Source organism: Bubalus bubalis, chromosome 9, assembly GCF_019923935.1.
Source record: "Bubalus bubalis isolate 160015118507 breed Murrah chromosome 9, NDDB_SH_1, whole genome shotgun sequence".
NCBI classification, from domain to species: Eukaryota; Metazoa; Chordata; class Mammalia; order Artiodactyla; family Bovidae; genus Bubalus; species Bubalus bubalis.
In genome coordinates, this window is record NC_059165.1 from 30,247,408 (window position 1) to 30,272,998 (window position 25,591).

Here is a 25,591-nt window from a genome sequence, read left to right on the forward strand (position 1 = left end):
TTGATGCCAAGGTTAGTGATGCTGAAGCCAGCTCCCACCATTTGGTTCTGTAAACCAGACAGCTAGAGCTGGTGGCCAGGATGTGACCTTTAATCTTGACCAGAGGGCTTCTGTTCTGGCTCTGCCACTGCCACTGGCTGTGTGACCTTAGGCAGGTCACTTCATGCTTCTGAACCTCCATTCTCTTCTCTGAACTCAGGGATCTGGCAGCACATGGAAATAGCCCACCTGAGTCCTGCCTGGCACAGAAAGGTGCTCGGGAGAAACTGGGATGGGGCCCCCGTCACTGGGAGGTCTTGTACCTTAATGAGATCTTGCTTTTCCTTTTCTCCACAGGTGATGGCCTTTTTGATGGCTTTTGTTTCTCTCAGAACAGCCTGAGCTTCATCCAGTTTGTAGCTGCCCTGAGCATCTGACATCTTCTTATCGATTCTAGGAGACAGTCAAGGGGAAAGGTCAGACAAAAAGAGGGTGATGGATGAGGTTCCCCCAGGGAAAAAACACAGACCACAGTGCTTTAGTCCTGAAAGAAGTCTCCTTTCTGTCCCTTCTTCCTCAGGTCCTGCCTATTGGATAAAGCACAGAAGGTCCCTGTCAAATTACAAATGTCAGTGTTAGGCTGCAGAAGCAACACCATTCTTGAAGTCAACTCTTAGTGGAAGCCTTCCCTGATCATCTCCTGGGTCTCCAGGCTGGACTAGATGTTCTCATAACATATCTTGTAGAGCTGTGACGCTCCGTACGTTGTGTTATAATTAATAATTTATGCTGTAGTGTCATCTGATAAGCTTGAATATGTTTGAGTAGTTTTATTATATAGCACAGAGCCACACTTTTTTTTTTAATGTGATCTTCTTTTCCAAATATCTATTTATTTGGCTGAACTGGGTCTTAGTTGAGGCGTGTGGGATGTAGTTCCCCGACCAGAGATAGAACCCAGGTTCCTGCACTGGGAGTGTGAAGTCTTAGCCATTGGACCACCAGGGAAGTCCCTTTTTTTCCCCTTTTAACATTATTTTATTTTACTGAATGAAAGTCTTTCAATTCTATAGCGCTTTACAATTTTCAAGAGGGTTCACTCACACACATGATTTCCTATAATCCCATAATAATGCCTTTTTGTCCTCTACCCCTATACCGTCCCGCTCCCCTTCCCTCTCTCCACTGGCAACCACAGTTTGTTCGCTATACCTGTGATTCTGCTTCTTTCTTGTTATGCTCAAAGTTTGTTGTATGTTTTAGATTTCACATATAAGTGATATCATACAGCATTTGTCTTTCTCTGTTGGACTTATTTCACTTAGCATAATGCCAAGTCCATCAGCGTCATTGCAAATGGCAAAATTTTATTCTTTTCTATGACTAATATTCCATTGTATATATGTACCACATCTTCCTTATCATTTATCTGTTGATGGATACTTAGATTGCTTCCATATCTTAGTACTGGTAAACACTGTTGCTATGAACATTGGGGTGTGTGTATCTTTTTCAATTAGTGGTTTTTAGATATATATCCAGGAGAGGAACTACTAGGTCATGTGGTAGCTCTATTTTTAATTTTTGGAGAAATCTTCATACTGTTCTGCATCGTGGCCACACCAGTTTACATTCCCACCAACAGTGTACAAGGATTCCCCTTTTTCCACATCCTCACAAACATTTGTGTTCTTTCTGACGATGATCACTCTGACTGGTGTGAGGTGATACTTTTACATTTCCCTGAAGATTAGCGATGTTGAGCATCTTTTCGTGTTCCTTGACTCAGGTCTCTCAACCTCAGGATTCTTGGGGCGGGATCATTCTTTGTTGTCGGGGCTGTCCTGTGCATTGTAGGATGCTCAGTAGCACCCCTGGCGTCTGCGCACTAGATGCTAGCAGCATCTGGACCTTGAGTTGTGACAACCAAAAAAAGTCTCCATACTTTACCTAATGTCCCTTGGATGGGAGGAGCAAAATCACCGCTGGTGAGAAGCATGGCCTTTAACAAGCATTTGTTGGGCTTCTCTGGTGGCTCAGTGGTAAAGAATCCATCTGCCAGTGCAGGAGACGTGGGTCCGATCTCTGGTCTGGGAAGATCCCACATGCCATGGAGCCACTAAGCCCATGTGCCACAACTACTGAGCCTGTGTTCTAGAGTCCAGGAGCTGCAACGATTGGAGCCTGTGCTCCGCAAGAGAAGCCACTGCAACGAGAAGCCCGTGCACTGCAGCTAGAACGTAGCCCCTGCTTGCCACAAAAAGGGAAAGGCCAGTGAAGCAGCAAAGACCCAACATAGCCAGAAGTAAATAAATAAGTAAACTATTCTTAAAGTATAATAATAATAAAAAGCATTTGTTGAAGTTAATGGCCACACAAAGGAAAGGTTAGAAGGATGAAGAAACCCCTTGCTACCACTTAGTAGCATGACCTTGGGCATGGCCCTCGTGCACATGGAGCCTCAGCTTCCTTCTCTGAAAAAAACCTGGATAATGCCATATGCCTCGCCCATGTTCACCAAGCTGTGAGCCATGTTAAGAGGGATAAGGCTGGAACATGAGGTGGGGAGCTAGGAAGTATGAGACAAATGTGAGGGGTTATAATACTTTCAGACTGGGGAGTCTGCTGGCTCATCCAGGCCCTACACACAGGTTCATGTTGATGGAGGAAGACAGAGGTGAAGGGGCACGAGGCCATTTTCTGAAGGTCAAACGAATCCTATTGGTAGGGGGCCCAAGCCCTCTTGGAGAAGGAGAGCTGTGCTGTGTGGACAAGGCTCTGAGCACAGAGAGAAATTTTAACTGCTTCACACTTACATCAAAAGCCAGGGCGGAGGTTTCAGTGCCCAGTGAAGAAAAGGAAGTTTTGTAGTCTGAGGGAACACCACAAACCCATTATTTCAGGATGAGAAACCACTCCGAGGCATGCTTTTCTGGCCTTCTAGAGGCCGAAGTGTCCTGGGCTAAAAATAACCTGAGTGGGGAATCACAGGTTCTCATCCTAGCCTCCTTGTCTGCAAGCGGGGAGGGGTAAGGAGACTTGTCTCACAGCTCCATCCCTTCAGCCTCCTCCTCGGAGGAAGACAAAGCCCCAGTTATGTCTCCCCGCTAAAAATAGCCTGTCTATGTCTTTCGAGGACTTGGGCCTGGGTGAGCCTGCCAGGTCAGCTAAGACTGGTCTCAGATCGAGTTTGAAAACTTCATCTACAGGGAGCTTTCTCAGCAGAGGCCTGACCAACATGCTTGGTGGAGAGAAGGCTCCCCCTAGAGCTGAATGTCCTGGGGCCAGAGGTGGCCCTGTCCCAAATGGAAAGGGGGTCAGGGGAGATGCTGTATTGTCTGAACCTGGCTGGGGGCTCTGGGCAGGGGGCTGTGCCCAGCTGTCCCCTGCCAACCGGGTGAGGGTGGCTTTGAATCCTCAGCAGGAACAGACAGAAGTGGTCTGTCTTCAGGGCCTCGGGCGCCTCACATGGCTTCTACCTGACTGCTCTCAGGGGCCTTAGCAACCCAGGCTCTGGAATTTGGCTCCAGAGAGGAACTCGGACTCTCAGGGACTGGGGAGTGGGGGGAACAGAACAAAGGGTTACCATTATGTACTCAGTGAATGAATCCTTTTTTTTTTTTTTAAGGGAAAGAAAAGTTGCGTGGTTGGTGGGAAGGAGAGGGTGTGTGTGTGCTGGGAGGGGTGGGGAGCAGGACGCGTGTGTTTTAGGATTTCCAAATTACACGGCTGTCCTTCTCTAAGCTCTTGAGACAGTCACACCCGGCAGCCACAGAGAAGCAGGGCAAAGGCTCTGGTGGTAGCCAGCTCCTCTGGGTCTTGTCCAGTCAACTCTCACTGGGCAGGGTGGCTCTGGGGACCAGCAGAGAGATGCTGTCCTGCCCATCGCCCCCAGGGAGGGTATGCCTAGTCTTCCTTATTTACAAAGGCTCAAGGCAGCTGATGGGGCCAAATACCTGGCTTTGGTCCTGATTTTTCTTTTCAGTCTTTTCCGAGAGGTCTGCTTCCATCCTCAGCAACCTTTTTTTCTTTTTAAAATTGGGTTTGCTGACCATGTGTGTGTGTGCTAAGTCACTTCAGTCATGCCTGACTCTATGACACCATGAACTGTGTCCACCAGGCTCCTCTGGACATGGGATTCTCCAGGTGAGAATCCTGGAGTGGGTTGCCATGCCCTCCTCCAGGGGATCTTCCTGAGCCAGGGACTGAATCCATGTCCCTTGTGTCTCCTGCATTGGCAGGCGGGTTCTTTACCACTCGTGCCACCTGGAAAACCCCTTGCTGACCATGAACCAAATGAGTTTTAGCTTCCTCCAGGTTCCACAAAGACAGGATGCTAAGAAGTGACTGGACAGTTCCCCAGTGGATACTGAATGGCAGTCCCTTGGGAGAGGGAAAGGGGCCTGATGTTTTGGGGGTCTGGGGGGTTTATCTGGGATGATGCCAGGAAGGCAGGTATAAGGACATGAGTTTCAAAACCCAGGAGTCCCAGGTCTAGCTCCGACACTCTCGAGGTTGGGGCTATTTGCAGCCCCATCAAGTACCCTGGCCTATAAAGGGAAGCAGAATAAAAGCTGCTCGAGTAGAGACGATGGAAGGAGGTGACTGGTGCCCAAGGCGAAGGCACAGTTCATGTGAGTTCCTTCCCAAGTCCAAACAGTCAACTATCTAGAGGTCACCACCCCCTTCATCTCACCAGGTTTTCCCTACATGCCAGGTACGGTCATGCGCTTGACGCGGATTTTCCAATTCAATATTTACAATATCCTATTTTTCAGATAAAGAAACAGAAGCTCAAGGGGATGAAGCAAAACACTTTTTCATGTTCCCTGGGAACTAAAATTTGAACCCAGGCCATCCGCCCCTGGCAGCGACATTCCTAACCCTCTCTGCCAAGGTGCGCATTAGAGCAGAAACCTTCCTCCACAGGGAACACGGGGGCGGCTTCCGGCCCAGGAGCCCTGAGAGGCCTTATCTGGGCCTGATATCAAAGGGGTGGGGGTGGGCGGGCTGAGGGAGGGGGAGAAAAGGAGTCTTGTCTTTGGGGTTTCAGCGTCAGCTTACCAAGCAACAAGAATGATCAATGCTGCTACAGGGTGACAGAGTGGTAAAACAGGTTTGTGGTGGCTCAGAGAATAATGGGAAGTGTTTTAACCAGAAGTTCCAGAGTACCTAGGAGTTGGGGGAGGGGAGTGGTGGTGGTGGGGGACCATGGCGAGGCAGACATTGGAGGAAGAGGGGAGGGGAGGAAGGAAGAGGAAGGGGGAGGACCCCTGCTCTGAGAGTGAGTAGCCCTTAAACTATGTGCTCAGAACCTGCGCCACAACCTTGGAAGACTCATGAAGCCATTTTCTTTATAGGAATTTTCTGAACTCACATTACTGCCCCTGGCTGCCCTTGGCACCACTGGAGACTACCAAGAAGCATAAAGTGCAGCCCCTTGTCCTGATGAGACTAGAAACTGGCTTGAGAGGCAGGACTGGCATATGTATAGATACACACCTAAACAATATATATCTACATAAACACAAAGCCATAACACATAACACTAAAAGGCACTCTATGCAATCTACAACACAGAGCCATGTTTCCTTATATCCTGGCAGCCCACCTGGACAATCGGGGTCTGAGGAGTGGGGGCATGTGAACAGGAACCCACCAGCCCCACTGGTCAACTCCCCTCGAGAGTTGGACTATAAAGAAAGCTGAGCGCCGAAGAACTGATGCTTTTGAACTGTGGTGTTGGAGAAGACTCTTGAGAGTTCCCTGGACTGCAAGGAGATCCGACCAGTCCATCCTAAAGGAAATCAGTCCTGAATAGTCATTGGAAGGACTGATGCTGAAGCTGAAACTCCAATACTTTGGCCACCTGATGCAAAGAGCTGACTCATTTGAAAAGACCCTGATGCTGTGAAAGATGGAGGACAAGAGGAGAAGGGGACAACAGAGGATGAGATGGTTGGAGGGCATCACCGACTCAATGGACATGAGTTTGAGTAAACTCTGGGAGTTTGTGATGGACAGGGAGGCCTGGCGTGCTGCAGTCCATGGGGTCGCAGAGTCAGACACGACTGAGTGACTCAACTGAACTGAACAACTCCCCTCGATTCACAGGGCTTGGAGATAAACACCCAAAGGCTTGGGGCTGTGGCCAAGAGTAGTGAGGTGGTTTGAGGTCTGGAGAATGAGGAGAAGGTACAGTCAGGGAGAGTGAGACAGCAGTGTCTAGAGAAGATGCTGTCTGTGTACAGGTGACCTCACTGGGAATCTAAGCAGATAGTCCTTAGAACAGAGACATCTACTGACTGTCCTCTTTGGAGCTCCCAGGAGGGCTATGAGGCACCTCTGTAATGACTGTCCCGTGAGCTCATAACACGTACCGAACATAACTCAAGGCACAAGTCTCAGTGATATGAGTGGTTTAGTAACAACAATAAGCTGACACTCAGGAACATGGACTAGGTGCTTCAGTTTCTCCATCTACACAAAGGAATCAGCTAAAAGTGCATTCCTTACAGAGTTGTCATGAGGGGTCACCCAGATAGAAACACTGGAAGTGCTCCCTGGCATGGACTACCTGCTCAATAAATCTCTGCTAGTATAATCATAAAAGTGACAAGGAGCACGTCTTCTCTGAGGAAACAAGAGAACTGCATGTTCGTGGCTGCACGTCAGCTTCTAAAAGTGAAAACTACATTTGGTCAAAGTTCTGGAAATCTCTTCAGCCACCTGCAAAGTACAGTGTGCATGGCATGGAGCCCACTCTTCTAGAAATCCGTTTGTTGGGGAAGGGATCCTTGTTTCTTCTGGCAGCGTACAAGCCAGGGTCATTGTTCACTTTGGGGGGCCATGGAAAGAGCTGGTTTTGTCCATGTGCGTATCAGATTCTCCCCCATCTACAGGAGGGGAGGAGTCAGGTGCCCAGACATGCCTAGCGATACTCATTTCTGTGGCTGGCAAAACTCAACTGAATGGAACAGACTTTAATGACTTCTGGAATTCAGAGGACTGTGAGAACCTGAATCGGAAATGAGTTCCCTTTTCTCTTCCTAAACCTCAAGCTTGGGGAATGGGCTTCAGTAGAATAGAACTGGAACTAAACAATTAGAAAGCCTCATTTCAAGGAGGGTGGAACAAGAATGAAGCAGAGGGGGACAGAGAGGATGGGAGGAGAGCACAGATGAGGGTAATCCCCATACCCTGCACCACGATGTGGACTTACTTCTTCAGTGTCTGAAAGCCTCGCTCTTTGAACTGTAGCTCCTGTTGCAGGTGAACCATCTCTCTCTTCAGCTTGTTAACCTGGACGGCAGAAGACCACACGGAGAGTCAGAGGCGGATATTAACCCAGAGCCCCCAACTGCCCCTGCATAATGACTCAGGTCAGCATCCCCTGGGCACCCCTCACTGATGTTGCTGGGGTCGGCCTCCCAGTCCGGTGGTCCTGTAGGTCATTCTTAGCCAGCCCTTGCTCCGCAGAAACAGGAAGTCGACAGGACCTGGCTGACCTGGGCTAGAGTCTGGCCTTCCCCCTAACTAGCTGGCTGGCCTCTCTCATGCCTGGCTGGCTTCTCTCAAGCCATGTCCTTGCCTCTGTGAGCCTCCCCTTCCTGTTTCTGACAGATGAAGATAATGGCAATTACCTGGGCTGGGCATTACTTAAAGCAGGTACTGGATTCGCTAGTGTAGTGCAGGGAGGCGAGAGGCAACATAATAACTTTATACGCAGCCCTGGCTAGGGAGCCAGCTTCAGCCTGCAGAAATGCTTTGGCTTGCAGTCTTACTAAATTTTTAAAAAATTAGTTGCTGATGGGCATCCCTGGTGGCTCAGTGGTAAAGCATCCACCTGCCAAAGCCAGGAGACACAGAGAACAACGAAGCCTGTATACCACAACTATCGAGCCTGTGCTCTACAGCCTGGGAAGTACAACTACTGAGCCCTCATGCCACAGTAACCGAAGCCCGTTCGCCCTAGAGCCCATGCCCTGCAACAAGAGCAGCCCCCACAATTGAGAAGCCTGTGCCCATGCACCACCACTGAAGTGTAGCCCCGTTCACTGCAACTACAGGGAAGCCCACGCAGACCAACACAGCCAAAAATAAATAAATAAAAATTAAAAAAAATTAGTTGCTAATAATTAAATATTGAGCTGTTTCGTATACTAGGCCTAGACACACAGTTCTTTTATGAAAATACTTGAAGATGTGCCAATGCGGAGCCCACGTTCCAGCATAGGCACAAGAGCACAGAGCTAAAATCCCACTATCCTTTAGACAAGACATACCCTTCTAGGTTACACAGTCCCTGCTGCCTCATCTCCAGCCGCTTCTCCCCTTTCACGTTTTCTCACAGGCATCTGAATTTGTAGTAAACCCATGTTCACAGCACTGATTTCACCTTGAGCAGGTCATTTAAGTGCTGGTCTTCAGTCAGTCTCCATATCAGTAAAGGGGGAATAAAACTATCTGTCCCCTAAGGTAATCAGGAAGTAATTAAATACGATAATGCAGAACAAGCAGTGGCTAGAAGAGAGCACCTTCCATGAAGAAATTTGGGGTAAGCCTGAGTCCACTGTGACCTTGAGCAAGTTACTTAATCCCGCCAAGCCTCTGTTGGCTCATCTTTAAAGTGCAGATAGTGACATGGCTACTTCACAGGGCTATCGCGAGGGCATGAGGTGTTACTCACGGAGCATTTAGCACTACGCCTGGTTAGAGTGATTGCCTGTGAAAGGGTAGCTTCTATCGACACTGCTATCAGGAAAACGAGGGCTACTACAGCTCCTGCTGTTGTTACGCAGGGTCTTGTTGGTCAGCACCAGCTGCCACTGCCTGGTTGAAGCATCTACTCTGGTCTTGTGGGTAGGTTAGTAGCCCAGAGCTGCCTCAGGGACCCCCTTCAACAGCATAAGCAGACAGGACCTACCCGGGATTTTGCTGTGGCAATTTCAGCTTTCAGAATCTCAGGGTCATACTTAGAGCTGGATGACGAGCCAGAGACCACTGCAAAAAGAGAAAAAGGAATTCTGTAGATGAAACATATTTTGGTCAAGTTGGCTTATTTGGCCATCTAGATAAATCCAGAAAGGAATGACTATTAGTGAACAACCTAAATGCCCAACAAAGGGAAATTTGTTAAATAAATAGGGTATACGTATAAAATGAGGACTGTACAACATAAGTGATTTAAAACGATGGTGTAGGGACTTCCTTGGTGGTCCACTTGGTGAAGACTCTGCACTTCCATTGCAGGGGGTGCAGGCTTGATCTCTGGTGGGGGAACGAAGATTCTGCATGCTATGCGCATGGCAAAAAACAACCAAACAAATAAACGATGGTGTAGAAGGATACTAAATATTTAGGAGATGCCCAAAACTTACTGTTAAATAAAAAAGAGTAATTTATGAAAAACTACAAAGAATAAGTTTGAAAATATACAGAGGTAACACACACACACACACATATGTGGAAGGAGACAAGAAAGATTATATTTAGAGATTTGGATGTGGAATAAAATTAATTTTCATCTTTGTATTTTTCTATCTTTTCTACAATTTCTAACACAAACATAATTTTCTAATCAGAAGTTACTAAAAATATCATTTAATGTACTTTACAATATTAATGTACATTTGAAAAGGAAAATAAATTACCTGTAACCCTATCATCCAATACAATTATCTTCTCTTCAAGTTACCCTTCAATGTCTACCTACAGTTCTATCATACACAGGTATCTCAGAGATATTGTGGGTTTGGTTCCAGACTCCCATAATAAAGGGATTATCCAAACAACAAGAATTTTTTTGTTTCCCAGTGCCTATAAAAGCTTTGTTTACAGTATTGCAATCTATGAAATGTGCAATAGCATTATGCCTTAAAAAATGTACATACTTTAATAAAAAAAATACTTTATTACTACAGAAAGCTAACCATCATCTCACAACGCCAGGTTGCCACAAACCTTCAATTTGTAAAATCCACAATCTCTGTGAAGTGCAATAAAACGAGGTATGCCTGCAGCTGTAATCTTAGTGCATTTTAAAAATAGAATTTCTTTGTGTCTTGATAAAGGATTTTAAGGCTTACAAAAATGGACACAGAGTGATCCATCTAAAAGGAAGGAAAATGAAATAAACGTACAGCGAGAGTGAGGAAGCCAGTGGCATGAAGCTGGGCTCACTGCATGCCATGAGGTCCCATTTCTGACCCGCCGCTGCCACAGACCTGGCTCTGAGCTTCCTACCTGCTGATCTGAAGAGGAAAATGGGCCCTGTGTACGATGCATGGTGTCTTTAAACACAACCCCACTGTTCAGGAAAAGGGACAGGCACTGTTCAGGAAAAGGACAGAGAGGCCAGAGAAGCGTTCTCCTGAGTCCTTCATCTTATGGTCTGAGCAATTTTATCACCTCCCCTTTCTGTTTAACATCACTTGCTGGGACCTGGATTTTTCTGGGGCTAAAGAGGCTTATTTGGAGATTGTGGGCAATTTTCCGTGTGTGGAGGTAGAAGGAACAATCATGAAGGGGCTGCTGCTCTGCTCTGTGGACCTGGTTTAAGTACTGGAGTGGACCTTTTGATTTGCTGCCATTGTTTAGTTGCTAAATTATGTCCTACTCTTTTGTGACCCCATTGACTGTAGCCTGCCAGGCTCCTCTGTCTATGGGATTTCCTAGGCAAGAATATTGGAGTGGGTTGCCATTTTCTTCTCCAGCGGATCTTCCTGGACCCAGGGATTGAACCTGTGGAAGATTCTTTACAATCTGAACCACCAGGGGGGACCTTTTGATTATGCTTGTGCAGTGTGTGTGCTCAGTCGCATCCAACTCTTCGTGACCGCGTGGACTGAAGCCCACCAGATGTCTCTGTCCGTGGGATTTCCCAGGCAAGAACACTGGAGTGGGTTGCCATTTCATTCTCCAGGGGATCTTCCCAACCCAGGGAACAAAACCACACCTCTTGCATCTCCTGCATTGGCAGGTGGATTCTTTACCACTCTACCATCAGGGAAACCCCCGATTATGCTTTAAGAAAGTTAAAATGGAACACTGGGAAGTCTGGGAAATAAAACTGTTCTGCGTAGAAACTGACAAGATGTCCTGCACCATGGGCAGCATTTCACCTCTGCTGAGTTTGGAATGATGGTGATGGTGACTGAGGCTGGACTTTCTCAGAAGAGATGAGTGGCAGGAACACCTGGATAGGAAGGACCTCACAGCCCTTGTTGTGAGCATGGAACAGGGATACATGTTTTGTTTCCAGTTTGAAGCTTTCACTTCCTGTGCTCTAACTCCTTCAACTCTGCTGGAACTGGGAGTTTCAGAGGAGAGACCTGGTTGGATACAAAGTTGGAAGCACTGACTTAGGCAACTGCCCAGATAGGCACTTCCGGACAAAATTTTAAGGTCATTGACGATCTTTGTTACCCACCGATGGTTAGTGAAAACATGGCGAAAAGATGAGAGTCATCAGTGAGGAAATAAGATACACCGAAAAAGAATTGTGCCTGTTTTGTGAGCACCCGATCCTGCAACCAGCCTGTTCACCCATGCTGCTGGGCTTGGCCTTCACTGGGGGAAGTGTTAAGGGGAGCGTGGTAGCAGCCTGAGAGAGCCCACGAAACACGGCAAGTCCTGACCCTAACAAGGAGAGGGTGGCCATGGGGACCAACCCTGCCAGGGCAGATTGTGGAAGGCAGGAGTTCTTCCATGGAAACACTCAGAAACCCTCAAGGGAGAACCCGAGAAGGATGAGGCTCTGCCAACGGGGCCACCAGGGGCTGGAATTATCACCCTCTCTGAAGAATCACTGTGACATGTACTGTTTCTGTCCAAAGCTGCAGAAATAGGATGTGGCTTGTTATTTTTTAAGCAATCTTTTTGTTGAAGTAAAAAAGTACATATAGGAATGGAAAAGCACACAAATCGTATGTGTGCAGCTTGGTGGACTTTCACAAAAGAAACACACTCAACTGACCAGCACTCCAGTCAAGAAACAGGTCATGAACTTCCTTTCTGTATCTAGGTCCCCTCAGTGACTCACAACAAAATAATCTCATATTCAAACAGGACCGTATAGATTGCCTTTAAGATGACATCTTTTTCTAGTTTTTAATTTTTAGTTTTTATTCAAGTTATGTATGAACACTCTGACAGTCTATATAAAATGCCACATATTTTATACATACCAGATTTGCTATAAAAAAAGAGCATTTCCCAATCTGCTAATCTTACTAGCAAAAAAGGAACCATTTCAATGGGTTCAGCCAGTTTCTTGGGCATCCAACCCTGTGTGTCTGATGATATGCAAGCTTCGCTGTTTCTTGATTTTTTTTTTCTGTTTTAGGCATCATGTATTCATTTCTCTCTGGAGGATGGAGTGTTAGACTCACTCCCTTTCCCAACCGCTACCCCACACAGGGCACCCCCTCTCAGCTCCTCATCTTCCTTACAGATAACTCTGGCCAGGGACACCTTCAGTGTTTGTATTACTCTTACTCTGTAAACGCTATTCAGGGCCAAGGCATGTAGCCAACTTTGCTTACTTTTTCTTTCCAGCACATGTTTGGGGTTGTTTTTCTTAAAGTTAATAATTATCATTTTTAGGTATGCTTACTTTCCACACATTTATCACTGAGCAACCTCACACTTGGCCAGTTATCTAAGTCTCCTCTCCCTGAGTTCCCTTCTTGGGCTCTGCCTCGCTGGGTGTGTGTCTGTATTCTCCCTGCATGGCTGGCATCCTGGGACTCCCCCCACCCTCACCCTCACTGCTTCCCTCTCTCCTCCTTCCTAAATTCCATGTCTTCCCCCCTGTGACTACCTCCTCATTTTGGTAGAATATCACTTCCAGGAACTTCCTGAGAAAGGTGGCATGAAGGAAATATCACTTTTGGAAAACGTGCGTGTAGAGTCAGACGTGACTTAGCAACTGAACAACAGCAACAACATCCATGATTTAAAGGTAGTTTTGCTGGATATAGAATTCTGGGGCAGAAGTTATTTTCCTTAAATGTTTGAAGGCATTGCTCCATTGTCTTTTAGATTTCCAGTGTTACTACTGAGAAGCCAGGAGCTATTCTGAGTCCTGATCATTTTTGTGTGACCTAGTTTTTCCTCTCTGAAAGCTTTTAGAATCTCGAATCGTTCCCCGTGTTTGAAGTGGCACAATGATATGTCTTTGGTGTGAGTTAACTTTTATCCTCTGTGTTGGGTGCTCACTGAGCGCTTTCAATCTCCTCTATCAGTTCTGGGAAATTTTTCTAAATTATGTCACTGATGCTTCTCTGTTTCTTCTGCTCTATCTGGAGCTTTCATTACTCGGATAGGGTTCTTGGCCTGATGCTATTTTTCCATCTCATTGTATTTTTGTTCCGCTTTTTAGAAAACTTCCTCAGTTTTACCTTCCAGGCTTCCTGTAGGTTTTTCATTTCTACTCTCGTAGTTCAATTTCCAAAGGCTCTTTTGTGCTCTCTGAACGCTCCTATTTATAAAATGCAGCATCCTGTTTCACTTTCACGGTTGTGAGCTTTGCTCCATGTTTTCTTCTCCACGCACACTCCCCATTTCCTACAAGGCCTCCCTGCTGCCAAGTGTTTGTTTCATCTCTACTGTTCATGTAAGAGGCTTCCCATAGATGTCCAGAAACTCAGCCGTCTGCTCACACTTAAACCGGGGACCCAAAAAGCTGCCTGGAGCAGAGTTTGTTGGAAATGGGTTACATGATTTACTGTGGGTTGCGTGGTATATGTGATTTATCTGGACTGTTTCATCCAAGAATCCTTGCTGTCGGTGTTTTTACATCTTTTCTCTCTATTTTTAATGTTATTGATTTACTTATTTTTGGCTCTGCTGGGTCTTTGTTGCTGTGTGGGCTTTTCTCTAGCTGCGGCAAGCAGGGGGCTACTCTCTAGTTGTGGTGCTCGGGTTTTTCATTGCAGTGGCTTCTCTTGCTGCAGAACAGACTCTAGGGCTTGTGGGCTTCTCTAGTGGTGGCACACGGGTTTAGTTGCTCCCCGCCATGTGGGATCTTCCTGGACCAGGGATCGAACCCATGTCCTCTGTATTGGCAGGTAGATCCTGAGCCACTGGGCCACTAGGGAAATCTCATCTTTTCTGTTTATATCTCTTTTCTCTGAAAAAAAGAGACTCAGATTCCCCAGATTCTTCTGAGCCACTGGGCCACTAGGGAAATCTCATCTTTTCTGTTTATATCTCTTTTCTCTGAAAAAAAGAGACTCAGATTCCCCAGATTCTTCTACTGTCCAGCCTGGCAGGCAATAGCCTGGTACTCTTCTGGGAGTCAGGTGGTACATGCCGGCTGGGGTCTCAATCCTCAAGTTCACGTTCACTTGAATACCATGTTTTCAGTACGGTGCACCTCAGTTTTGAATTTGCCTGGTATCCTGTGGTCCAGAGACTCTGTTTTATTCTCTCCTAAAAATAAACCTCCTTTTTCATCAGGTTGGAGATGGGCACTGGCCTGGGTCTCACTGATTTGGGGAAGAGATCTGGTGGTCTGTGTCTCAGAAACAACTTTCCTCCAGTCTTCTTTGAGGGCCTCCTAACTTCATTCCCATTCCACTGAGACAGCCATTGCCTCCAATTCCTGACACTTTTGCACATGCTCCAGGTAGACCAGAGGCCTGTTTTTTCTCACTGTTAGCCCAATTCCTCTTTTCTCTGGTCTATCAAATAGGCTGCTATTTGTCCTTCCACCTTTAAGTCTCCACATTTTATTGCTGCCTTTTCCTCCAAGTCTCCCTGTCCTTGTGCATGTACGCCTTAAAAATCTCTTATCTGACATTTTCTTAGTTTCAGGAATGAGTGAAAGCACGTAGGTGGTTCAACTGGCATTTTTAGCAGCAAGGCGCCCAGTGACTGATTTTCCAAATGGGAAACCAAGGCCTGGAGGAGGAAGGAGCATGGTGAGGTCCCAAAGAACCCAGCTCTCCTGAGCTCTCATCTTTCAAAGGATGGAAGAACCCCAGTGCAGCCCTCAAACCTTAGAATTTGACTGGCTGATTTGGGTTAAATTAAGAGAATTGGTTTTGAAGTCAGATGCTTATGGGTATAAAAACTAGTTCTGCCACTTTTTAACAGTGTGACTTTGGGGAAGCTACTTTCTCTCTCCAGGCCTCAGTTTTCTTATCTGTAAAATGGGAACAACAGTATCTTTTAGGATTGTGTATGTGTAGTAAGGTTATTTGATACAACATATGTACAGTGGCCAGCATATCACCCTGCAGAAATTCGATAGATGCATGTTAAATGAGAGTTCTCTTCTCATTCCCCATGGGGTGAGAGACTGTACCAGTGATGACAACAAAGCCTCCATCCCCAAGGCAGAGCCCCACCTGTAGCCAAGCCCTACAGCAGTCAAGGCCAGGTGGCAAAACTCTCACAAGCCCCGACAGGCCATCTGAGTTAGAGGGAGGCATGTGACCTCACTGGTCTATCAACATGCCAGAGAGCTTGATTTGGAAGGCAAACCTGGTTTGTCAAACCCTAAGAAAGTCATGAGGAGCCTTGGGTCATGCCTGTTTCACTAGAATGCTTGGGCTGAGGGATGCCCCCATCGCTTGCTGATTTGTATCTTAGAACTAGTGATCTGAGATGATTCTCTTTTTTAAAAATTTTTAATTGGAGGATAATTGCTTTACAATGTTGTGTTAGTTTCTGCTGTACAACAATGTGAATCAGCCATAACATACATATATCTCCTCTCTCTTGAGCCTCCCTCCCACCCCCATATCCCACCCCTCTAGGTCATCACAGGTCACAGAGCTGAGCTTCCCATGCTATACAGAAGCTTCCCACTAGCTATCTATTGATTTCTTCTTTAACATTCAAAATGATGGTGTCTTTGAACCTGATGCAGCACTCCATAGTAGCACTGAAGTCATACGACAGGACTGCCTCAATTACTTTCTATAAGGAATTGTCTATTCTTACTGGTTCCAGGGATTGGTTAAAAATCTTGGTCATTTCAATGTCAATGAATTAATAATATCAAATAAATATTGATATTATCTATCATGAGCTTAAGAATGTGATAACTAGTATTCCAAGTATGAACCCTGTAACACACTGGTGGAAGGTAACACTATCATTATGTCAGCTTTATACTTATTTTTGGCCACATCACACAGCATGTGGGATCTTAGTTCCCCAACCAGGGATCAAACTCCTGCCCTCTGCATTGGAAGCACAGAGTCTTAACCACAGGGAAGTCCCTGTCAATTTTACAGATGAAAAACTTCATGCAGAGAGAAGCAGCATCACTTGTACAAAGTTGAACAGCTAGGAAGTTGCATATCCTGGACTGGACCCCAGCAGTCCAGCTACAGAGTCCACATTCTCAAAAGATTATGTGATGTATTTCTTATCAAGAGAATATTTATTGAGCTTTTAATACATTCTAAGGGAATTGTGCTAAGTGGTTTACCTAGACCAGTGGTTTCTGGCTGGGGGCAACTTAGCCCACCCTGGGGCAGTGTCTGCACTCATTTTTGGTTATCACAACTCTGGGTAGGAGATACTATAGGCAGAGACCAGGAATGCTGTTAAACAGCCACAACACACAGGACAGCTCCCACTAAGAATGTGTCACTGCTGCCACTTGGCTCTTTTCCCCACCCTAAACTTTTATTTTGAAACCTTTGTATCTACTGGAAATTTGAAAGCATAATGTGATGAATATTGATAGATCCTTCACCTAGATCTACCAGCTTTTAGCATTTCCCCACATCTGTTCTGTCTATCCCACCCTCCACTCTTATTCTCTCAGTAGGATGCCTGCCTGGATCATAAAAGCCCTCAATAAATGATTATTGGGAAAAACCCGTACCATATCCAAAACCATCAATGAGTCATTGATCTCACTTAGACTGACATCATCGTTTTTTCGTTTACCATACCCGCACCCCCCCCCCCACCCCGCCGCCCTGGATTTTTTTGGAATTAAGTTGCAGACATGATGTCACATGAATGTCTTAGGAACAGGACATTCTCCTACACAGTTACAAAGTCATTATTATACTTAAGAAAATCTTCCAATTGCCTGAGAATATCTTTATGGCTGCTTTCCCCTCCATCCATGGTCTAGTCAAGGTATAAACACTTCATTGGGTTTATGGTTCCTTAACTTTTTTCATTTTGTAATCTAGAACACTGCCCCTCTTTCTGTTTTTTTCCACAGCACTATTTTTTGAAAGTGTGTTGGGTAATTATCTTGTAGGATACTGTGCAGTATGGATCTGTCTGGTTGTTTCTTCATGATTCGATTGAGAGTAAACGTTTTTTGTCAAGAATCCTCGGTGATTTTTTTTATTGCATCACATCAGAAAGGATACAATGTCAGTTCGTCTCATGATTGGTGATGCTAATTTGACCCCTGTGTAAGGTGGTGGTGGCTGCAGCTCTTCAATATAAAAAATACATTTTACCCCCCAAAGTTAGTAAGTTATTCAGGGTGTGATACTTGGGGTCCCTGTATACATCCTGACCTCCAAAATAGGATGGTTTGTTTTTCTACACTTGTCACTATTTCAGACTACAGAAAGTAAAAAAAATTATCTCTTTGAATCTGAATTTCACTAGGGATATTAATATCTCCCTCCAGGGCTCTGGTAAGAATAATGCTATGGACTTGGACTGAATTGTGTTCCCCAGAAATTCATATATTGAAGTCCTAACCCCTATTATAATAGTATTTGGAGAAGGGGGCCTTTGGGAGGTAATTAGGGTTAGATGAGGTTATAGGGATGGGGCCCTTATGATGGGATTAGTGACCTTATAAGAGACACCACAGAGCTTGTTGTTTTCTCTTCTCTCTCTGCCATGTGAAGACACAGTGAGAAGACAGGGAGAGGGTCCCACCAGAACTCAACTGTACTGATACCCTGATCTCAGGATTCCAGCCTCCACAACTGTGGGAAAATAAGTGTCTGAGGTTAAAGCCACCTGGTCTGTGGTAATTTGTTATGGCAGTCCCAGCTGATTAAGACAGATTAAGTGCTAAAACCCTCATGATGGTCTCTAGGACATTATTTGACCTAGAAACAGCTAATGAGTATAATGCAGTTCTTTTCTGTAATCTGAGATTCTGGGTTTTTCCCTGAGTTGCCAAGGAAAAGGGCAGGGCTGGGACATTGAGTAACCTACTCACTGTCCTCCTCCCAGACCAAATTTCTCAAAGTGGGGGCTTCACACAGGGGGAGTGTTTGATTACCCAGCCAAGGCATGGAAACCCTGACACCATGGCTTAAAGCTGGCCCCTTGGCCCAAACCGCAGATGTTGGGGGAGAGGATTGTGTTTGTAACTTATCACCTCTTACCAGCTGTAAGACCCTGGGTATGCTATCAGTCTTCTCTAAGCTGCAGATTTTTCATCTGTTACAGGAAGATATTAATTGTGCTTCCCCACAGAACTGTTATGAGAATTAACTGAAATAACATATTCAGACTGTAGATGAGCATTTAGTAAGCACTCAGTAAACATAGAAAAGGATTAGCTATTAAAAATAGTGGCAGAAGATAAAAAAAAAAAAAAAAAAAAAAACCCAAACCCCAAAACATCAGAGAAGGTCAATGGGCTCTTTGAGAGCTATGGATCTGGTATTTCCCTACACTGAGAATGAAGGGACTGGGGTGCCTGTTCTCCTCCTGCAGATATAAGGGTGAACAAGTGAAACGGGGAATTTCCTCCACTAGGAAATACCAACAGATGTATAAGCAGATGTACTGTGATAGTGCTATGAACAAAATAAACAGCCATTACAGAGGCTAATGCTGGGGAAGGGCATCTGAGGATGGAATTGTCAGAAGCAAGCCTCTCAGAGGAGATGACTGGAAGGGTGAGAAGGAGCCAGCTGTGCAAACGGATCAATAGAAAATCTTTCTAGGCAGGGGAGCAGCAAGGACAGAAGCCCCAAGGTAGAAAGGTGCAGGGCAGGCTAGGGGAGCAGAATGGGTGTGCTTAGAACATCTAGATCCTAGTGACTGGGAGCATCAGCGGAGGTGGGAGTGGCTGGCAGGAGTCTGATCACATGGGGCTGTGTATGGAAAGAGTGATGCAAAAAAATACATATAACATAAAATTTACCAGTTTAACCATTTCAAAATATACATTTCAGAGGCCGTATATACATTTACACTGCTGTGCAGCCATCAGTACCATCCACCTCCAAAACGTCTTCATCTTTCCAAACTGAAACTCTGTACATTAACCAAAAACTACCCCTGCTTTTCCCAGCCACTAAAGGGCTTCAAATAAGGAGACAGGTAAGTCAACTGGCATTCTGAGATGAAAAATGAATGAAAGGAAATGGAATGAAAATGGCAGATGAATCATAGCAAAGCACAAGCAGGAGCAGGAAAAGGGTGGTGGTTTGTACAAGGAGCGGAGAGGAAAGAACACAGGTAGATCTGAGAAGCGTCGAGAGGCAAAACATGCAGGACTCAGTGTGGCCATTTCCTCTTCCTTGAGGTCATGTTGGTGGGGGTACTGGTGGTGGGAGGTACTCACAGCTGACCTGGGAGCCAAGCTTGTGCTCCCAGACGGCGTGCAGCTGCTGATACTCCTGCTGTGCAAGCTCTAAGCGCTGCTGCTTCACCTGGTAGATTTCCTTTTGTGCACTCAGGGCCTCCTGGGCCACCACCAGGTAATCCTTCAGCATGTGCTCCTGCTCCCGCCGCCATTGTATCCGGGGATCCTCGATCTGAGTGGTTTCTGGAACAGACCCCAGAGATCCTAGATTAGCACCTCAAAAATGTCTGTTGAGTTGGTGGCCTGTAGAATCTACCAGAGAACAAAAAGTGTAATAAATATAAAATTACAATAAATGTAAATGGGTTAAACTTGCCTTTTGAATAGCAGAGACTCTTCATTTGGATTAAGCAAACAAACATACACAAAAAACCAGGATCAATTTCCAAACCTGCAGTTACTCAGAGAATAGCCAGAATGAACAGATATGAATTCTACTGTAAGACAGAGAGGTTCAACAATATTAGAGATGCTTAAAGTCATTCATTTTGGTAAATAGTAAAGGAAAATAAAAGAACTGATATTTCAAAAGATGTACAGACATACTGTGTCCACACAGTATGTAAATTAGAACAGCCTTCCTAAAGGGCTATCTGACAATGAAAATCAAGAGACTTAAAATGTTAATACCCTTCATCCAATAATTCCTCCCATAGTAATTTATTACAAAAAGTAATAAATTCAGGCAAAGATGCATTTGTATAAAATCATCTTCATCATAGACAAGCACTTATTTAATGTTTACTCTATGCCAAGCACTATTTCATTTACTTTGTATCTATTTACTCCTCTATCCTCACATTAACTCTATAGAGAAAATTCTTTTATTACTCTGGTTAAACAAAAGAGAAAACTGAGACAAAGAGGTTAAGTGACTTGCTCAAGGTCACACAAGAAATTACTGCTGAAATATGTACGCTATATTTACACAATACACTAAAACAGCCATTAAAAATCATGTCTTTGAAAAAAATTTTGAGAAAAAAAACAGAAAGGTGTTTACAATTAAAAAAAACGGGTGTAAGTACTGAGGTCTCAACAGAATTGGAGACAATTTAGCAACTAAACAATAATAACAACTGGGTAGGAATTGCATAAATAATTTTGTATTTATCAAAATATATATGTACATTCTCAAATAGATTAGGAGGAAACAGCAAATTATCAACAGTAGATATGTCTTGTTGGTAGGATGCTTTTTATTCATTCTTTTTTATTTTTTTAATTATGTATCCAATAAAAATACATAGTGATAATTTAGAAAAAAGTAATAGGACAAAAAAATGGTTTTAAAAGGGTAGCTGGCAGCTCAGCAGATATGGAAGAGGTCAAAGCAATGTTAATGTCAAAGAATCAATGCCCATCGACTGCCAACTCCTCAGTCATCTCCCAGCTGGAAGGTGGGGTATGGGATGACAGACACACCAGAAATTATATAATCACAGCCATATGGTAAATTCAGCTTGCAGGTAAGTTTTGCTTAGCCCAAAGAACTTTAGTAATTTTGAATTGATTACTGGTATATAAAAATAAGGAGATTTTTTTAAAATTCATTTTTTATTTTTTTAAATTGAAACATTATTGTTTTATAATATTGTGTTAGCTTCTTCTGTACAACGAAGTAAATCAGGTTTTCAGTGTTAGTTGCTCAGTTGTGTCCGGCTCTTTTCGGATCAGGTATATGTATACACATAACCCCTCCCTCTTGAGCCTCCTGTCAGCCCCCACCCCCACACCTCCAGGTCATCACAGAGCACTGAGCCGAGCTCCCTGTGCTCTTCAGCAGCGTCACACTAGCTGTCTGCTCTACACATGGTAGTGTACATATGTCAAGGCCACTCTCTTAATTCATCCCGAGCTCTCCTTCCCCTCCTGCGTCCACAAGTCTGTTCTCTACACCTTTGCCTCTTTCTGCCCTGCAAATAGGTTCATCATACCATTCTTCTAGATTAGCAAGGAGATTTATACATTAAAATCTTGATCTCTGGTTTTTCTGGATCATTCAGAAGATGTGGCCGCCAGGGATCCAAAGCTACCCGCTGCACTCATTTCTGCCATGTGTCTGGCTCCTGGGGAATTGAGTTAGAACCTCCGCTCACAGGTCCTTCACTCTCAGTCCTCCTGAACAGGCCCCAGTGAGCTTTTCCAATGAAAGAAAGAAGAGACAGGGAGAATGATCACAGAGGTAGCAGGGCCACGTTCTCATGCCCGCCAGTGATCACTGTGTTACAATGGGCAGGTTGCTTAACCTCTCTGAATCTACTTTTCTGATTATTAAAGAGAATAAGGGGCCCCGCCTCATTGCTTACACCCAGGTAAAGTAAACAAACGATGGTGAGAGTAAAGCCAAAGCTATTCACTGAGGCCATTTGTTTGAATTATCTGTGAATAGCTGTTCTTCAAGCTCTCCCCCTCCCTTTTTCTGGGAAAGAAAACAAGGTGTGAAGATGGCCTGTCTGTCCTGAACTAGTGACACTCAGAGGACATCCTCCCATGCCCAGCCCCTTCTATGCTCACTCTCCTTCCTTAACTTCCATCTCACCAGAGTAGATAACTTCACACCAGGGCAGGTTCTCAGAGACCCCCTTGGTCGACTACTTATTTCCTTGCTTATTTATCTGGCTGTGTCAGCTCTTGGCTACATCATGTGGGATCTTCCACTGTGGGCACAGACTCTCTAACTCTGGCTTTAGGGCTCAGTGCGGCGCGTGGGCTTAGCTGCTCCATGGCATGTGGGATCCTAGTTCTCCCACCAGAGATCAGACTTGTGCCCCCTGCTTTGCAGGGCAGATTCCCAACCACAGGACCACCAGGGAAGTCCTTGGTCAACAATTTTTCAGTTCTTGTTTTTATTAAAGTTAAACATGGACATAGTTAAATCATTCAGCACGTCACAAAATCAGCTTCACACAAAATCATCCCTGCATCCCCTTCCCCTTCATTCGCTCTCTCCCTAAAAAGTAGCTACTTCCAACAAATGTTTAATTGATTGAATACAATCATCATTGAGACCCAGTTCTCCTTCCTCCCTCAGGCCCCAAACCTCTACCTACAAATACACCATACCCTCTCCATACAGCTCACAGTTCACGGGCTTCACATACTCCTCACCCCACCACACACCTGCTTTCTACACGCACCACACAAGCACCCATGTGACTCACACTACTGAATTCTGCAAGGGCTTGAATTACAATTGTCTTCAAAATAGCTGAACATCTGGAGAAAGTCCAACCTTGTTGCTATGCAAAGGAATGCAAATGAAACACAATGAAGTAACAGTTTAAACATGTGATGAATGTATCAAAAGTAAAGAAGTGAAATTAGTCATATACTGATCAAGGTATGAGGAAAACAGTACCCTCATTGCTTGTAGTAATAGATTGACTCCATCTTTTAGAAATATTATCAAACTAGGAAGAGTTACCAGAAGTCTCACAAGTGTCCACAACCTTTCACTTGGCGATCCTACATTTGGAAATGTGACTCCAGGAAAGTAGCCCAGAAGAATAGAGCAATATGCTTAAAGACTCTCCCTCAAGTATTATTTTTTATAACAAACAAATGGAAAAAACCCAAAGGTCAGTTGTTTTATGTGTCATAATGTATTGATGCATCTGTTTGATACATTAAAAATGGAAAATATGAAGACTATGTAGCATCTCTCAAGTATTCATGACATAGTGTGAAAAGAAAACAGAAAACACAATTTGATCACTGATTAAAACCATCTAATCCCGGAGAAGGCGATGGCACCCCACTCCAGTACTCTTGCCTGGAAAATCCCATGGACGGAGGAGCCTGGTGGCTGTAGTCCATGGGGTCGCGAAGAGTCGGACGTGACTGAGCGACTTCACTTTCACTTTTCACTTTCATGCTTTGGAGAAGGAAATGGCAATCCACTCCAGTGTTCTTGCCTGGAGAGTCCCAGGGACGGGGGAGCCTGGTGGGCTGCCGTCTCTGGGGTCGCACAGAGTTGGACACAACTGAAGCGACTTAGCAGCAGCAGCAGCAATCATGATAGATAAAATCAATGCAAGAACACGAAGCTACAATCACTGTAAATTTGAGAAATAAATGCCCACAAATTAACAACTAAATATTTAATAAATAAATGAGTACTCTCTTTATGCCAACAGCTCCCAAATGCCTACCTTCAGCCTAGTTCTCTTTTCCAAACACCAGATTCCTACATTAAACTGCCCAACATCTCCTCTCAGATGGATAACAGGCATGGAACATGTGACCCATCCCAGCAAACCCTTGTTCTTGCTTCCTAAACACATCACTCCTCTTACAGCTTTCTCCATCCAATGGATGGCAATTCCATCCTGTCACCTGCTCAGAGAGGCTCACTCATTCCTTTTTCTTCCATACTGCACATGTAATCTATCAGGAAGCCTTGTTGGCTTTATCTTGAAAACACCTCCAGCCTCAGGCCACTTTTCACCACGTCCACCACTATAGCCTTGGTCCGGGCCACTGTCCTTTGTCACCTGGACTACTGCAACATTCTTTCACAGGTTTCCCTTTGTCTGTCCTTGTTCCATTGTCTACTCTCAGCAAAGCAGCCAATGACCCTTTTTAAGACATAAAACAAATCACACCACTCATCTGTTTAAAATTCTCCGTGCTAAGTTGCTTCAGTCATGAGCGAATCTTGGTGACCCTATGGACTGTAGCCCACTAGGGTTCTCTGTCCATGGGATTCTCCAGGCAAAGATACTGGAGTGGGTTGCCATTTCCTCCACTGGGGGATCTTCAATGGCTCCCATCACGTGGAATAAAAGCTCGAGCCCTTCAGGTGGATCACTGCCCCATCCAGGCCCTGCTACCACCTGGCCTGATGCCCTCCTCCCCACTTCCTCACAAATTCTGCTAAATGCACACCTGCCTCCTTGTCACCCCTTGAGAAGTAAAATGTGATCACACATTGGAGTTTTTGCTTGATCAACCCTCTCTACTTCAAACACTCTCCCCACCTCCTTCAAGTCTTAGCTCAGAGAGCATTTTCTCAACACTGTCCCTCCCCTGACACCCACAAATGCACACAGTACACCTCAGCCCCATGCTCTGCTTCCCCCTTTTCTCATAACCCTGATAATTTAAAAATATACTACATAATGGGCTTCCTTATTCTGTTTATCTTCTGCTGCTTCTGCCAAAATGAAAGCTCTATGAAGCCAAGGATCATTGCCATCTTGCACTCTCATGTACCCCATGCTCCCAGAACAGTGCCTAGAACATTGTAGGAGGTTGATAAATATTTGCTGAATGAATGAATGCTCGATGGTGGATTTAATTTGTTGTTCAATTCTATCGTGTCTATAACTGTATAACAGTAATTTCAGGGGCTTTCCCTGGTGGTTCAGTGGTAAAGAATCTGCCTGCCAGTGCAGGGGACACAGGCTTGATTCCTGGTCCAGGAAGATCCCACATGCCATGGAGCAACTAAGCCCATGCACCATAACTACTGAGCCTGTGCTCTAGAGCCCAGGAGCTGCAACTACTGAAGCCTGTAAACCTAGAGCCTGTGCTCCGCACAAGAGAAGCCACCTCAACGAGAAGCCCGTTTACCACAACTAGAGAGTAGCCCCTGCTCAGCACAACTAGAGAAAAGCCCCTGCAGCAATGAAGACCCAGCACAGCCACAAATAAATACATCAAATTCGTAAACAAAACCAAACCGTAATTGCAGTCACTCACAGAGGATTGGTCCGAGTCCACAGTTCTGAATGAGTGGGCCTTGTGCATACCACCATTTGTATCACTGGCTCCGTCCTCTAGAAGTGGTACCCTCCATCCAATGAGAGCACCTTCCAGCCAAAAGAAACCCTGCAGCCTGACTGCTGGCAGAACTACCAGAGAGAATTCTTCCTTTTGTGGTTTTCATTTACTCACCTTCCTATACACACCCCCGTTTCTGCCACCATCCCCTAAAGAATACACTCTACCATTGCATGACACGCCTTCCATCTCTCCAACGACTCCCAGAAGCACCAGAAAATCCCACTCCTGCCATCAGATTTCAATGAGGGGGATTCACTCAGCAATTAGAGACAG

At 45.1% G+C, this 25,591-nt stretch overlaps 1 protein-coding gene across 3 annotated transcripts in view; it reads right to left on the bottom strand.

Moving 5' to 3' along the window:
- WWC1 (WW and C2 domain containing 1) overlaps positions 1 to 25,591 on the bottom strand; it is a 158,841-nt gene that overhangs the window by 52,443 nt on the left and 80,807 nt on the right. For all 3 annotated transcript variants that reach the window (XM_025292279.3, XM_044947349.2, XM_044947350.2), the window contains 4 exons: positions 19,508 to 19,711; positions 8,906 to 8,982; positions 7,202 to 7,281; positions 303 to 432 (listed from right to left, as the gene is read on the bottom strand). In XM_025292279.3, the coding sequence (XP_025148064.2) occupies positions 303 to 432; positions 7,202 to 7,281; positions 8,906 to 8,982; positions 19,508 to 19,711 (491 nt within the window). The remainder of the gene's footprint in view (positions 1 to 302; positions 433 to 7,201; positions 7,282 to 8,905; positions 8,983 to 19,507; positions 19,712 to 25,591) is intronic.